The sequence below is a fragment of the Vipera ursinii genome, assembly GCF_947247035.1.
Source record: "Vipera ursinii genome assembly, chromosome: 1".
NCBI classification, from domain to species: Eukaryota; Metazoa; Chordata; class Lepidosauria; order Squamata; family Viperidae; genus Vipera; species Vipera ursinii.
Genome location: NC_139512.1, coordinates 112,646,413 through 112,661,692, shown reverse-complemented (window position 1 = coordinate 112,661,692; position 15,280 = coordinate 112,646,413). Strand labels below are relative to the sequence as shown.

At 46.2% G+C, this 15,280-nt stretch overlaps 1 protein-coding gene across 1 annotated transcript in view; it reads left to right on the top strand.

Moving 5' to 3' along the window:
• The window catches only part of LOC310631678 (acyl-CoA 6-desaturase-like), a 33,543-nt gene that overhangs the window by 16,456 nt on the left and 1,807 nt on the right, over window positions 1-15,280 (top strand). Inside the window, exons 5-9 of the mRNA XM_083348327.1 lie at window positions 6,628-6,753; window positions 11,501-11,561; window positions 12,662-12,738; window positions 12,933-13,030; window positions 14,973-15,069. Coding sequence (XP_083204453.1) covers window positions 6,628-6,753; window positions 11,501-11,561; window positions 12,662-12,738; window positions 12,933-13,030; window positions 14,973-15,069 — 459 coding nt within the window. The remainder of the gene's footprint in view (window positions 1-6,627; window positions 6,754-11,500; window positions 11,562-12,661; window positions 12,739-12,932; window positions 13,031-14,972; window positions 15,070-15,280) is intronic.

Here is a 15,280-nt window from a genome sequence, read left to right as displayed (position 1 = left end):
AGGCCTAGGCCTGTCAAATTACAGTAGACTAACTGCAGCAAGATATAATGAGGCTATGTTGCCCACTCTTTTGAAACAACCCCTGGGCCTTAAACATCATCATGATAGCACATATTCAGAGTAAATGGGCTTCCCAATTCAGAAAAATTTAGGGGAACCAGTTGGTTATATTCTACTCTTAAATTCTAACACCAAGCCTACCTGATTTGCTTCAGAGTAAGGAATAAGCAATCCGTTTTAGACAAGTTTGTGTAAAAAATTGTATGCTGGTAACCAGCATTCATAGATCCTAAACAGTATTAAAGAAGAAGAAGCATACCATTTTTTGCAATAATTACACCAGCATTTTAGCTAGATCCAACTTAATATCCAATTGCATTGGAAGAATTTGTAATCCAGAAACCAAAATTGAAAGATCTACTTGAGGGTAAGTTAATTATAGTAATGGTCAATAAGCTCTTAAAAGTACAACAAAATAGGGAGCATGACCAATAATGAGAGATGCTAGGAATTGTAGTTACAAGTAAGGAGTTTAAGGTTGATATCAGGATGACTTCCTCATTGTACTAAAGAACACATAGAACAGATTACTACAACACGTGGTTCTTCTTTACTAGAGGCCTTCCATCAGAATCTGCATATTCCTCTCTCAGAGATATTCTTACAGATCCTGCACTGAGCATGGGATAGATTAGCTGAATTTATGGCTACTTCCAGCTCTATGATTCTATGTTAATACATGGAATGGAGATGATGAGATGAGATGAGATAAGATAAGATAAGATAAGATAAGATAAGATAAGATAAGATGGCAAGTTAAGGCAAGATAAAATAAGGCAAGATAGGATAGGATAGGATAGGATAGGATAGGATAGGATAGGATAGGGGTGTCAAACTCAATTTCATTGAGGGCCGCATCTGCATTGCAGTTGCCCTCAAGGGGCCGGGTGGGTGTGGCCTGGGTGGGTGTGGCCTACTGGGTGGGCGTGGCTAGAGTGCGTGTGGCCTACTGGGTGGGCATGGCCAGCTCTACATCGTTCGCATGAAGGGTGCCTATGGGGGCCTGGGCAGGAGTGGGACAGATCTGAGGGTCTCTGGCAGAAGGAGGGTCTCTGGGCCAGGGCCAGGGCAGTGGGGGGCCATTCCCTCACTGTTTCCAGGATGGCTTCGCGGGCCACATGAAACCACTTCGCGGGCCGGATCCGGCCCCTGGGCCTTGTGTTTGACATGTCTGGGATAGGGTAAGGCGAGGCGAGGCAAGGCAAGGCAAGGTAAAGTAAGGTGATGATAAGATAAGGTAAGATAGATAAGATAAGATAAGATGAGGCAAGATAAGGCAAGATAAGGCAAAATAGGATAGGATAGGATAGGATAGGATAGGATAGAGCAGGGGTGTCAAACTCAATTTCACTGAGGGCCACATGAGCGTTATGGTTGCCCTCAGGGGGCCGGGTGGGCGTGGCCAGGTGGGCGTGACCAAGTGGGCATGGCCAGCTCAATGCTGCTCACTCAGCGCAGCTTACTCGAAATGCCTGGGTCAGGAGAGAACAAGTTGCACCAGCTAATTTGATGTGGGGACATCTCATTGCCCCACAAGCTCTTCACCTCCCCAAACATCTGCAGCCAAGCATGTGCAGAGGATGGAAAGGGCCTTCTTCCCAAGTTGAAAAGTTGAAACTTAACATTAAGAAAACCAAGATCATGGCATCCGGCCCTCTCAATTCCTGGCAAATAGATGGGGAAGAAATGGAGGTAGTGACAGATTTTATTTTCCTATGCTCCAAGATCACTGCAGATAGGGACTGTAGCCAAGAAATTAAAAGACGCTTGCTCCTTGGGAGGAAAGCCATGACAAATCTAGACAGCACACTAAAAAGCAGAGACATCACCCTGTCAACAAAAGTGCGTATAGTCAAGGCTATGGTCTTCCCAGTTGCAATGTATGGCAGTGAAAGTTGGACCACAAGAAAGGCTGAGCGCCAAAGAATTGAGGCCTTTGAACTATGATGCTGGAGAAGACTCCTGCGAGTCCCTTGGACTGCAAGGCAATCAAACCGGTCAGTCCTAGAGGAGATCAACCCTGACTGCTCTTTAGAAGGCCAGATCCTGAAGCTAAAACTCAAATACTTTGGCCACCTAATGAGAAGGAAGGACTCACTGGAGAAGAGCCTAATGCTGGGAAAGATTGAGGGCAAGAGAAGGGGACAACAGAGAATGAGGTGGCTGGATGGAGTCACTGAAGCAGGAGGCATGAGCTTAAATGGACTCCAGAAGATGGTAGAGGACAGGAAGGCCTGGAGGAACGTTGCCCATAGGGTCGCGATGGGTCGGACACGACTTCGCAGCTAACAACAACAAAGAACATTCTGGAGGATTTCTGGCTAACAGCCCATTTCTAAAGGAAAAGCGATGTCTTAAGCTAAATTTGCAATTTTAGCAAATAATATTTACCGTATATACTTGAGTATAAGCCGACTCGAGTATAAGCCGAGACCCCCAATTTCACCCCCAAAAACTGGAAAAAGTTATTGACTCGAGTATAAGCCGATCCGCCGTTCTGCAAGCCTCTGCCGCCAGCAGAGGCTCGATCCGCCATTTTGCAAGCCTGAATACACAGGAATACCCTGTGTGGCCGCGGCTCGTCGGCAGGTCTCCGTTCCTCCTGCCGACCTTTGGGGAGGTTTGGGCGCCTCCCCAAACCTCCCCAAACCTCGGCAGGTCTCCGTTCCTCCGCGCAGACCTGCCGACGTTTGGGGAGGTTTGGGCGCCTCCCCAAACGTCCCCAAACCTCGGCAGGTCTCCGTTCCTCCGCGCAGACCTGCCGACCTTTGGGGAGGTTTGGGCGCCTCCCCAAACGTCCCCAAACCTCGGCAGGTCTCCGTTCCTGTTTGGGGAGCTTTGGGCGCCTCCCCAAACCTCCCCAAACCTCGGCAGGTCTCCGTTCCTCCGCGCAGACCTGCCGACCTTTGGGGAGGTTTGGGCGCCTCCCCAAACCTCCCCAAACCTCGGCAGGTCTCCGTTCCTGTTTGGGGAGGTTTGGGCGCCTCCCCAAACCTCCCCAAACCTCGGCAGGTCTCCGTTCCTCCGCGCAGACCTGCCGACCTTTGGGGAGGTTTGGGCGCCTCCCCAAACGTCCCCAAACCTCGGCAGGTCTCCGTTCCTGTTTGGGGAGGTTTGGGCGCCTCCCCAAACGTCCCCAAACCTCGGCAGGTCTCCGTTCCTCCGCGCAGACCTGCCGACCTTTGGGGAGGTTTGGGCGCCTCCCCAAACGTCCCCAAACCTCGGCAGGTCTCCGTTCCTGTTTGGGGAGGTTTGGGCGCCTCCCCAAACCTCCCCAAACCTCGGCAGGTCTCCGTTCCTGTTTGGGGAGGTTTGGGCGCCTCCCCAAACCTCCCCAAACCTCGGCAGGTCTCCGTTCCTCCGCGCAGACCTGCCGACCTTTGGGGAGGTTTGGGCGCCTCCCCAAACGTCCCCAAACCTCGGCAGGTCTCCGTTCCTGTTTGGGGAGGTTTGGGCGCCTCCCCAAACCTCCCCAAACCTCGGCAGGTCTCCGTTCCTCCGCGCAGACCTGCCGACGTTTGGGGAGGTTTGGGCGCCTCCCCAAACGTCCCCAAACCTCGGCAGGTCTCCGTTCCTCCGCGCAGACCTGCCGACCTTTGGGGAGGTTTGGGCGCCTCCCCAAACCTCCCCAAACCTCGGCAGGTCTCCGTTCTTCCTGCCGACCTTTGGGGAGGTTTGGGCGCCTCCCCAAACCTCCCCAAACCTCGGCAGGTCTGCGCGGAGGAACGGAGACCTGCCGAGGTTTGGGGAGGTTTGGGGAGGCGCCCAAACCTCCCCAAACAGGAACGGAGACCTGCCGAGGTTTGGGGAGGTTTGGGGAGGCGCCCAAACCTCCCCAAACAGGAACGGAGACCTGCCGAGGTTTGGGGACGTTTGGGGAGGCGCCCAAACCTCCCCAAAGGTCGGCAGGTCTGCGCGGAGGAACGGAGACCTGCCGAGGTTTGGGGACGTTTGGGGAGGCGCCCAAACCTCCCCAAACAGGAACGGAGACCTGCCGAGGTTTGGGGACGTTTGGGGAGGCGCCCAAACCTCCCCAAAGGTCGGCAGGTCTGCGCGGAGGAACGGAGACCTGCCGAGGTTTGGGGAGGCGCCCAAACCTCCCCAAACAGGAACGGAGACCTGCCGAGGTTTGGGGAGGTTTGGGGAGGCGCCCAAACCTCCCCAAAGGTCGGCAGGTCTGCGCGGAGGAACGGAGACCTGCCGAGGTTTGGGGAGGTTTGGGGAGGCGCCCAAAGCTCCCCAAACAGGAACGGAGACCTGCCGAGGTTTGGGGACGTTTGGGGAGGCGCCCAAACCTCCCCAAAGGTCGGCAGGTCTGCGCGGAGGAACGGAGACCTGCCGAGGTTTGGGGACGTTTGGGGAGGCGCCCAAACCTCCCCAAACAGGAACGGAGACCTGCCGAGGTTTGGGGACGTTTGGGGAGGCGCCCAAACCTCCCCAAAGGTCGGCAGGTCTGCGCGGAGGAACGGAGACCTGCCAAGGTTTGGGGAGGTTTGGGGAGGCGCCCAAACCTCCCCAAACAGGAACGGAGACCTGCCGAGGTTTGGGGAGGTTTGGGGAGGCGCCCAAACCTCCCCAAAGGTCGGCAGGTCTGCGCGGAGGAACGGAGACCTGCCGAGGTTTGGGGAGGTTTGGGGAGGCGCCCAAAGCTCCCCAAACAGGAACGGAGACCTGCCGAGGTTTGGGGACGTTTGGGGAGGCGCCCAAACCTCCCCAAACGTCGGCAGGTCTGCGCGGAGGAACGGAGACCTGCCGAGGTTTGGGGAGGTTTGGGGAGGCGCCCAAACCTCCCCAAACAGGAACGGAGACCTGCCGAGGTTTGGGGAGGTTTGGGGAGGCGCCCAAACCTCCCCAAAGGTCGGCAGGTCTGCGCGGAGGAACGGAGACCTGCCGAGGTTTGGGGAGGTTTGGGGAGGCGCCCAAAGCTCCCCAAACAGGAACGGAGACCTGCGGAGGTTTGGGGACGTTTGGGGAGGCGCCCAAACCTCCCCAAACCTCGGCAGGTCTGCGCGGAGGAACGGAGACCTGCCAAGGTTTGGGGAGGTTTGGGGAGGCGCCCAAACCTCCCCAAACAGGAACGGAGACCTGCCGAGGTTTGGGGACGTTTGGGGAGGCGCCCAAACCTCCCCAAAGGTCGGCAGGTCTGCGCGGAGGAACGGAGACCTGCCGAGGTTTGGGGAGGCGCCCAAACCTCCCCAAACAGGAACGGAGACCTGCCGAGGTTTGGGGAGGTTTGGGGAGGCGCCCAAACCTCCCCAAACAGGAACGGAGACCTGGGGAGGTTTGGGGAGGCGCCCAAACCTTCCCAAACGTCGGCAGGTCTGCGCGGAGGAACGGAGACCTGCCGAGGTTTGGGGAGGCGCCCAAACCTCCCCAAAGGTCGGCAGGAGGAACGGAGACCTGCCGAGGTTTGGGGAGGTTTGGGGAGGCGCCCAAACCTCCCCAAAGGTCGGCAGGAGGAACGGAGACCTGCCGAGGTTTGGGGAGGTTTGGGGAGGCGCCCAAACCTCCCCAAAGGTCGGCAGGAGGAACGGAGACCTGCCGAGGTTTGGGGAGGTTTGGGGAGGCGCCCAAACCTCCCCAAACGTCGGCAGGTCTGCGCGGAGGGACGGAGACCTGCCGAGGTTTGGGGAGGCGCCCAAACCTCCCCAAACGTCGGCAAGTCTCCGTTCCTCCGCGCCCTGCCTGCCTGCTTCTTTCCGCTGCGGAAAGAAGCAGGCAGGCAAGGCGCGGAGTTTGGGGAGGTGCGCGCGCACCTCCCCAAACCTCCCCAAACTTCGGCAGGTCTCGGACGGCGGTGGCTTGGGAGAGGTGCGGGCGATCCCGGAAGCACCAAAGCCTCGGCCGCGCACAAGTCCTCGGTAAGTTTTTTTTGTTGACTGGAGTATAAGCCGAAGTGGAATTTTTCAGCCCAAAAAGTGGGCTGAAAAATTCGGCTTATACTCAAGTATATACGGTATGTTGCAATTCTTAAATAACAACCAGAAAATTGTCTTCTAATTCTATTAAGTGATCTACAGTACTGTATACATTCCATATTCTACCATTGTGCCATTGCATGCCATGCTTCTCTGGCAATTCATATCAAAGAAGGGAGAATTCCTTATTTGGCAGAACTCCAAACATTTTTATATTTACATTTGATGCCTTGCCAAGTATTAGTTGGTTGCAGAAGATACGTTGACGAATGAGTTATAAGGGACTCTGTATGTCTTTCAGGTGATTTCACAAATATTTATCATCTTGAATATAAAGTATTACCTGTTATGAAAGGGTTACCCAGCTAAAAGGCAGCACTGACTTACCTTGGGTAATCTCAAAAAGGCTAAGTGGGTTCAGATTTGTATTGGATGAGAGATGACCAGCAAACTGTATGGCTAGACTAAGAAATCAAAAGAATCTCAGAAGCAATAGAGAACTACTATGTCATTGCAAAGAAAATCATAGATAAATGATTGTCTATGAAGTTATGAAGGGGAGACCTTAAATTTTTAATCCCCCTCTTTGGCGGTGTTCAAATGATCACCTTGACAGCAATAAAAATGGATTATCCATATGTTTCCACAGGGTGCTTCAGCAAATTGGTGGAACCATCGGCATTTTCAGCATCATGCAAAGCCAAATATCTTTAAGAAAGACCCAGATGTGAACATGCTGCATCTCTTTGTCTTGGGAGATACTCAACCTGTGGAGGTAAGATGAACAGATGTCAGTTCAAGCACCTCAGATGCAAAGAAAATTCCAAAAGGTAATAGAGACCCAGGAAAATCTAGTTCTTGAGGCAAACACTTAGCTATTAGCCAGTATTTAATATCAATATTGGTATCAAGTCCTCTTAGTCCTTATCCCTTGCTCTATCTGCATCACTCTGATGGGAGAGGTGTTTTTTTTTTAATCAATTCCCTTTGCTGGCAGATCACACAGCCATGATACAATGCATCATTCTTTTTCAGAATCATATTACTAGGACTACTAGCTAAATAGAGAACTGATTTAGAGAACTGACTACCTCAATAGGCATAGTGAAGTGACTGATTCAAGTGATAGATTAGAAAAGCAGGTGGGTAGGCGAAAGGCCTGGAAAAAAACTGGAAAAAAATGGGGGGAAAACGGAGTTTTTTCCATTTTTTTCCAAACAGCTTTTTTTAAAAAAAAAACCCATTTATATCCCGCCCTTCTCCAAAGACTCAGGGCGGCTTACAATTTTAAGCACAAACCAATGTGCTTAGCAGTAGCCTTCATTCTATGTATATGCCTGCTTATTAGGGCTTTCACACACACACCCCCAAGCGGCATTATTACAAAGTCAGCTTAATTGCCCCCAACAATCTGGGTCCTCATTTTACCTACCTCGGAAGGATGGAAGGCTGAGTCAACCTTGAGCCTGGTGGGATGCGAACCTGCACTAATTGCAGGCAGCTGGTGTTACTTAAGGAGGCATTAGCCCACTGCTCCACCAAGGCTCTTTCCCAGTCTTTCCAGTTTTTTTCCAGGCCTTCCCACCTTTAGTCCAATATTGTATTTCACCAAACTAGCTGCTTTTCACTTTGTGCTAAGGACAATCTGTGACAGAGATTGTAGCAAAACTAGCATGTACTCGTTTGTTTACTTGTTTTCTGTTACAGTTTATTTTACTTTTTAAAGTAAAATTGCTTCCCAAATTCTATAGAAAATAGTGTCATTTCTACAGACACTGACAATCTTTGCACTTTGATCAATATATTTTGAAAGAAGCATTGAAGTTTGTCACATGGATATATCTCACTTCATTTATAAAGATTAATATATAGTACTATGTTGCCTCATATCTATTACTAAACTATGTTTAAAATAAAAACTTGGCAGGATGATATCTCCATAACCACCTTTCCTGGATCAAAAGTGTACTTTGGGATGGTTTGATAACTAATGACATGGCATAGTAGAATTCAGAGATGCAAAATTTATTCTGCTGCTTCTTGGAAACCCAAATTCCATTATCATTGCCTGGTGCAAAATATGTAGCCTAGAATTAAAAAGTTCAGAGTCCAGAAATTCCAAATCCCAAACTAAAACCTGTTCATATTCTTTCCTCAATCTGGTTTCCCACTAAGAATCAAACTGAAAATCAAAGAACCTTGTCCATTTACTGCAAATTCTGCAGCAATATACCAGAAGACCTAGTTAGATCTACTTTCTGTTTACACTTTCTCTAAGAAAATTCCCTTTCCAGATTCATCTAGAGATGACTATAAAATCTAGATGAGTTTTGCCTTGTATAGATCAGCAAGGAAAAGTATCAATATCATGTGGTGTTATAGAATGGCATATTTCCTACGGACAATGCTAGAAGAGCGTGCCCCTGTGATAGGCAGTGTCCTTGAGGGACACTTTGCTCTTCTCCAGAACAAAAATGAACTTTAGCTAGGAAAATCAGAGAGCTTCCTGTCATAACTGATTCCAGTTAGAAACCTGAGCAATGGTTGCTACAGCAACTTCAAAAGTGCAATGTATTCCAGTGCTTATTATGCAAATGTTGCAATACAATCTAAAATATTTTTACATTGTAACTAGGTAAATACATTCCACAAAATGTGATATTGATGTAATGAATTGAACCCCAAAGGGCAAAAAGAACAGATTGGTGAACAAGTTAGCCAAACTTGCTTAATTGTTTCCTACGCAATCTTTCTTCCTCTCATTCCCCAATATCACCCACCATCCCATTACACTTAGGATTCATTTGTTGTCTGGTTTTTTTGGTAATGTTTTTTTTTAATTCCTTCTTCAAAATTATGTGTTTCCTTCTGTGGGATGCTTCAATAGGATTAGGATTTATTAAATTTATATGCCGCCCTTCTCCCTAAGGACTCAGGGTGGCTCACAACAATAAAAATTAAGAGACATAAAATACAAAAATTAAAAAAGAATTAAACAATGAATATAAGAAATACGGGACAATTTACACAATAAAAACCAAATTAAAAACCATGGTCAGTCCAGGCCCGCTTGTTGGAACAACCATGTCTTCAGGTCACGGTGGAAGGATCGAAGGTCAGGGGCCGTCCACAGCTCCGGAGGCAGTTCATTCCAGAGGGTCGGCGTGCCCACAGAGAAGGCTTTCCCCCTGGGGGTCGCCAGCCGGCATTGCCTGGCCGACGGAACCCTGAGGAGGCTGACTCTGTGGGAGCGAACCGGGCGATGGGAGTTTGACATTGGCAGCAGGTGGTCTCGCAAGTACCCCGGGCCTAAGCCATATAGGGCTTTAAAGGTAATTACCAGCATCTTGAATCGCACCCGGAGGGCAACCGGAAGCCAATGCAGCTCGCGCAGGAGTGGTGTAACATGGAGTATCGAGATACTCCCATAAGCACCCGCGCGGCCGCATTTTGCACCAGCTGAAGCCTCCGGGTGCACTTCAAGGGCAGCCCCATGTAGAGAGCATTGCAGTAATCCAGGCGAGAAGTGACAAGGGCGTGCATAGGGCATCTTGGTCCAAAAAGGGGCGCAAGTGGCACACCAGGCAAACCTGTGCAAAGGCCCCCCTGGTCACGGCGGTTAGATGGTCTTCCAGGTTAAGCTTTGATCATATCATCCAATTAAAGCAGGTTCATAAAGTAGCTTGGCATTCTGACGTATTTGGAGTGGGGCAGCCATGCCTCCTCTTTGATAGCTTCACTTTGCCATTTCTGAGAAGTGAAGCAGCGAGCTGAGACAGATCACCCCTTCTCAAAGCTTCATGAGGTGGAGTTCATGACCTACGAGGTATGGCTTTGAGTGTCAAGACCAATGAGGTCAACTCCAGGTCAAAGAAAAGCACCAAGAAAGGTCATTCCTGCTTTGCTCATATCTGGTAATAATGTGTCAGCCTTGTTTTCGTATAATGGAAAAGGCTAATTCCCCATATATGAGAATGCCCAATCTGTGATGAAGAAAAGCAGATGTAGTGATTTAGTTTCTCTGAATACGAATATTTCCTTCTCTCTGTGTGGTCAGCAAACCTACTATTCTTTCCTATTTGTCCCTTTGCTTTGCTATATGGAACAGTTTTACCAGACTTAGACATAAATAGCAAAATAAAAATATGGTCATATGCAGCTTTTCTCTTCTGTTCTCTAAGAATGCTGTTTATCATTCTTTCAAAAAAGTTAGCTCTCCATTTCAGGAAGGCGAAGAACATTTCACCAGCTTGCCTTCTGTCAAATGTTTTGCGACAGGCTACATCAGGGGTCTCCTAAGTTGGCAACTTGAAGACTTGTGGACTTCAACTCCCAGAATTCCAGGAGTTAGCTTCTCTTTGAAGCTATTTACTTATAAAGCTTACATGGCAAAGGGCCTGGTTGCTTGAGGGATCACCAGTCTTCCATAACATCTGCCCAGTCAGTTCAATATGGCAGGGTTGGCATGCTCCAGGTTTCTTCAATGAAGCAAATGCCATCTGTCAGGACTCCAGACGAGAACCTTCTCTGTAGCAGCACCTACCCTCTGGGCAAGGTTTCTCCCAAGATTCAAATCCCCCCCCCAACTGGAATTTCTAAAGGCCCTAAAGATTCTTTGCCCAGGCCTTTGACAAAGACAACTGACCATCCTTTCTGTTTTCCTTTGGGTTTTTTCTTCTCTATTGTCGACCTTTTCGATTATGGTGTTTTTGTACTGCTCTTCGTTTTTAATTGTTTTTAACCATTGTAAACTACCTAGAGTTACTGGGAGTCAGGCAGCACATACATGATTATTACATGTAATCCTCACTTAACAATGGTAATTGGGACCAGAATTTCTGTTGCTAAGCAACGCAATTGTAAAAGACATCATGTGACTGTGCCACTTAGTGACAGCAGATCTGGCTGTCCCCAGTTACCATTATTAAGCAAGGACCGTAGTTAAGCAAGTATTTCACATGATTGCGAGTTCCGATGTCATGTTGGCTTCCCCATTGATTTTACTTGTGGGAAGTTGGCATGGGTTGTTGGAACAGTTTAAAAATTCAAGTCAGTTGCTAAGCAACCTGACTGCAGGTTGCAGTGACAAACAGGACTTTGAGGACCAGTTATAAGTACCACTCATTCAATGCTGTTCCTGAGCCTGTGGCTGCTGAATCTGTGTTTGTAAAACTATCCTCTCTGTATTATGGTAGCCACTAAACTTCAGTTCTTTCAAGCAATACAATAAAAAATATTGAAATCTCTGAAAGTCATCTGAAATAGCACCAAGCTAAATTTCTAATATTTAGATTTAGAAATATGAATGTTTTAAGATTACAATTCCTACAATGTAAAATAAGTATTGTCAACAGGTACAGAGATTATGTCTGTATCAAAATTAATATATTTAATCTCCCCAATGTCACTGAACTCTTGGTTTTTTTCCCGTTGTTCATCTAACAAGTTCAGTGGTACAGTACCAAATGGGGTTTTATTGTCTTGAATAGTCAGCACTGAAAAGCTTTTGTCTCCTCCTTCAGTATGGAAAGAAGAAGCTGAAATACTTCCCTTATAATCATCAACATGAATACTTCTTTTTGGGTAAGTACAGTTCTTTATAGAGAAGGCGGTCCTGATGTTTATTCCCTGCTTATTTTTCCATAAGCTGTCCCAAACACAATTATTACAATCAATTCACTGATGTTTTCCCTATATGTTAAAACTGGTTTGTAAGTTAGAATCCCTATCTCTTTCTAAACTTTCTGGGAAGTGAACATATTTGAAAGTGCCAGAGTATCCCCAGTCCTGGGAATTGGCTAACTTCAAGATTACAAAATGGCCATCATGACAAGCACAAATTGCTGCTGGGTGTGGGCAATGCATCTTGAATTTAAAATGTTTCACAATCACAATGGAAGAGTGAGTTGTTCTGACCGTAGTCAAATGTTGAAAGATGCCCAACTCTGGAGCATTTCCAGAATAATTGGAACAGCACTGAAACATTTCCTGTAAAGTCAGGAAACTGTTTCTGATTTGGATGGAGCATGTGGAATCGGAAACAGTATTTTAAGTTGTAAACATTTTAAAATTGAAACCTTTTGCAAAGTACAGTGAAGCACCTAATGAGCACCCTCACAATTCCCTCAGCCACCCCACATTTTCCTTATTAACTTTATCGTATCCCAGTGTCTTTTTAAATACACATTTGGTGGACACAGGTGAACACATTGCCAGCCCATTGCAGGACTGCACCACCTATTATGTTTATTATTTAAGAAGGGCTAGAGTACCTGTTCCAAGCTCTCTTGCAAATGGTTGATGCTAGAGATTCATGTTGCTTTCAGCATTTTCATTTCCTTTTTATCAATTAAATATTTTAAAAATTAAAGAAATGGGCCAGGAGCCATGTGGGCAACTGGGGAGATGTCTGTGGGCCCATTGGTTCCCAGAGGGTATCATGTTGGAAACACAAGTCCTGATTATTTTAATAGCTTAAAATATTGGGCTGATCACAAACCCAAAACAGCATTTCTCATCATTTACTATCACATGCGCGCGCGCACACACGCACACACACACACACACACACACACACAGAGAGAGAGAGAGAGAGAGAGAGAGAGAGAGAGAGAGAGATTCACTTTCATCATTCTATGCTTTGTGTCACCAACTTCCCGTAATGCATTTTGTTTTGTTCACAGTTTTCCCACCTCTCCTTATTCCAGTCTATTTCCAAATGCAAATCTTCACAACAATGTTCAAACACAGGTTCTGGGTGGTAAGTGAAAAATCGCACATGTCCTTTATTGCTTTCATTTCACTGCATGAAATGAAATTTCATCTGAAGAAGATCTCAGCTGAGGGGGGTGAAGCAAAGTTTCTATGCATATTCTTTGGAAAAGAAATAATTGCTGGCCTAGAGATAAAAGACATATAGCATTTGCCACGTATAACTTTTCCCTTGTCTCCTAGGACCTGGCATGGGCCTTCAGCTACTATGTACGCTACTTTATCACCTACATCCCATTTTATGGCTTTCTTGGGTCCTTGCTTCTCCTCACCTTTGTCAGGTAGGGTTAGCCACTAAAACATTTAAAAGATACTTCTGGTGATTTATAACAATCTGAGAAGTTCGAGATCAAATTAGTTGTAGACCCATCGATTTCCATACAAATCCGCCCAATGTTTGTGCGCAAGAAAACGACATTGTGACTGACTGATACAGTTAGTCCTTGCTTAATGTTGCTAATTTGGACAGGGAATTCTGTTGCTAAGCAATGGGGTTGTAAAGTTTGACTTCAAGTTCTGACTTATGATGGCAGTTATAGTAGTCCCAGTTGACATTGTTAGGTGAATCTTGTGTGGCTGCAGCATCTCATGAATACATGGTTGCCATTTGCAAATCTCCTGCCAGCTTCCTCTTTGACTTTGCTTGTTGGAAGCTGGCAATAAAGATTGTAAATGGCAAGGATGCTGCAATGTTGTAATTATGAGCCAATTGCCAAGCAATTGGCAATTGGCTATGGAGATGTTGCAATGGCAGCAACTATAAGGACTTGTTTTCAGTTCCCTTGTTCAGTGTTGTCATAACTTTGGTTCTTGAATGAGTGGTAGTTCAATGAGGACTACCTATGCTTATTTCTGCTATAGATAGGCATTATCTGCACTAGCAGCACCTGGAGTATTTTGTTGAAATTTTCCCTCCTAGGACTTTTCTTTATTTTATCAATTGTTCTAATATTTACTTATTTATCATTGATCAATTGATTTGATTTGTGTAGCTGCTCATCTTATAGCAACTCTGGACAGCCAACAATGTGTTAAAACTCAATCCACAATAACATCAAAACAGTATTAATATTGAGAGTTGCTTTGCATAGTGAGATGAGTGGGATATAAATTTAATAAATAAATAATCTAGAAAGACAGCTGAGGTAAAACCCAATCTACAATGAACTTGGGAACCACAACTCCGCTGGCTTTGACTTACCTCCTGGCCTCCAAATAACATTCATGACTTCAACATTTTCCAGAAGCCTGGCAGAGTTGAGTTCAACCATATCTTGACAGGTAAGGTCAAAAGCTAGGTCATAGAGCAGAGAAATCCTGTAAGATGACATTAACTGCTGCTGCTGAACAGATGGGTGGAAATAGTTTCCCACAAATAACCCTTTCCCACTCTTAATTGGACTCTAAAAACCTGTTTTTCCTTCCAGGACTTGAGTTAGATGTTTCAGGGGAGGGGCCGAGGGTTAATTGGGGGATGATGTAAATATATATTGTAACGTATTGTTCCCTCAGATGATTGCTGTGCTAATAAATATATATATATATATATATATATATATATATATATATATATATATATATATATATATATATATATATATATATATATATATATATATATATATATATATATATATAGTGTGTGTGTGTAGCTATATCTATGCTTGTCTTTTTTCTTTTCTTTTCTTTTGGTCTTGTGAAGCCACCCAGAGTAATTTTGGAGGTGGGAGACTTAGAATAAATAAAATAAAGGCAAATAACACATTAGAAAACAACTGTATGCCTACAAAATGTGGCAAGTTCAAGACTGTTCATGTTATATACTGGGCTTGTGGTGATATACCACGTGCATTGCTGGAGCAGCTAACGGCTCTCCATTAACCCAGACTAGCTGTCTCCTGTCCTGCAATTGGCTAGCCCCAGGCGGCAAGAGTGGGTTCAAACCTATTGGCTGCCGCCTAGGGGCTAGACTATATATTGTGGCTGGTTGCAGCCAAGTTTCAGTACAGTTCTAGCAAGAATAAAGTATGTGTTATCCTGTACTCAGCCTCATGTCTTCCTTCCTGCACCAAAAAGCCCACTACTTAACAGTTCAGACAAGAATTTTGACCTGTTATTACTGGACATAAACCTAATCTTTGACCCTTTTGTTGTCCATAGGTTCTCTAGATTATAGCTGTCAGGCTCTTGAGCTCAATCTTCTCTCTCTTTCTTGCTCTTTAGGTTTATGGAAAGCCATTGGTTTGTTTGGGTTACTCAGATGAATCATATTCCAATGGAAATTGACAATGAGAAGCACAGAGACTGGCTCAGCTCCCAGGTAAACTTTGTTTACTGAAATCTCATCCCTATCTAGGAATAAGTGTCACCGAGTCCAAGGGAGTTTTTGAGCAACCATGCTTGGGATACTCTGGTAGAGTATGGAAATGTGTCATACTGACTTTATCTCAGTTTGATGAAACTAAGAAAATGTTCCTCCATGCTCCACACTTCTTGTAAAACAAACCATACTGGGTTAAGGATTTAATTTA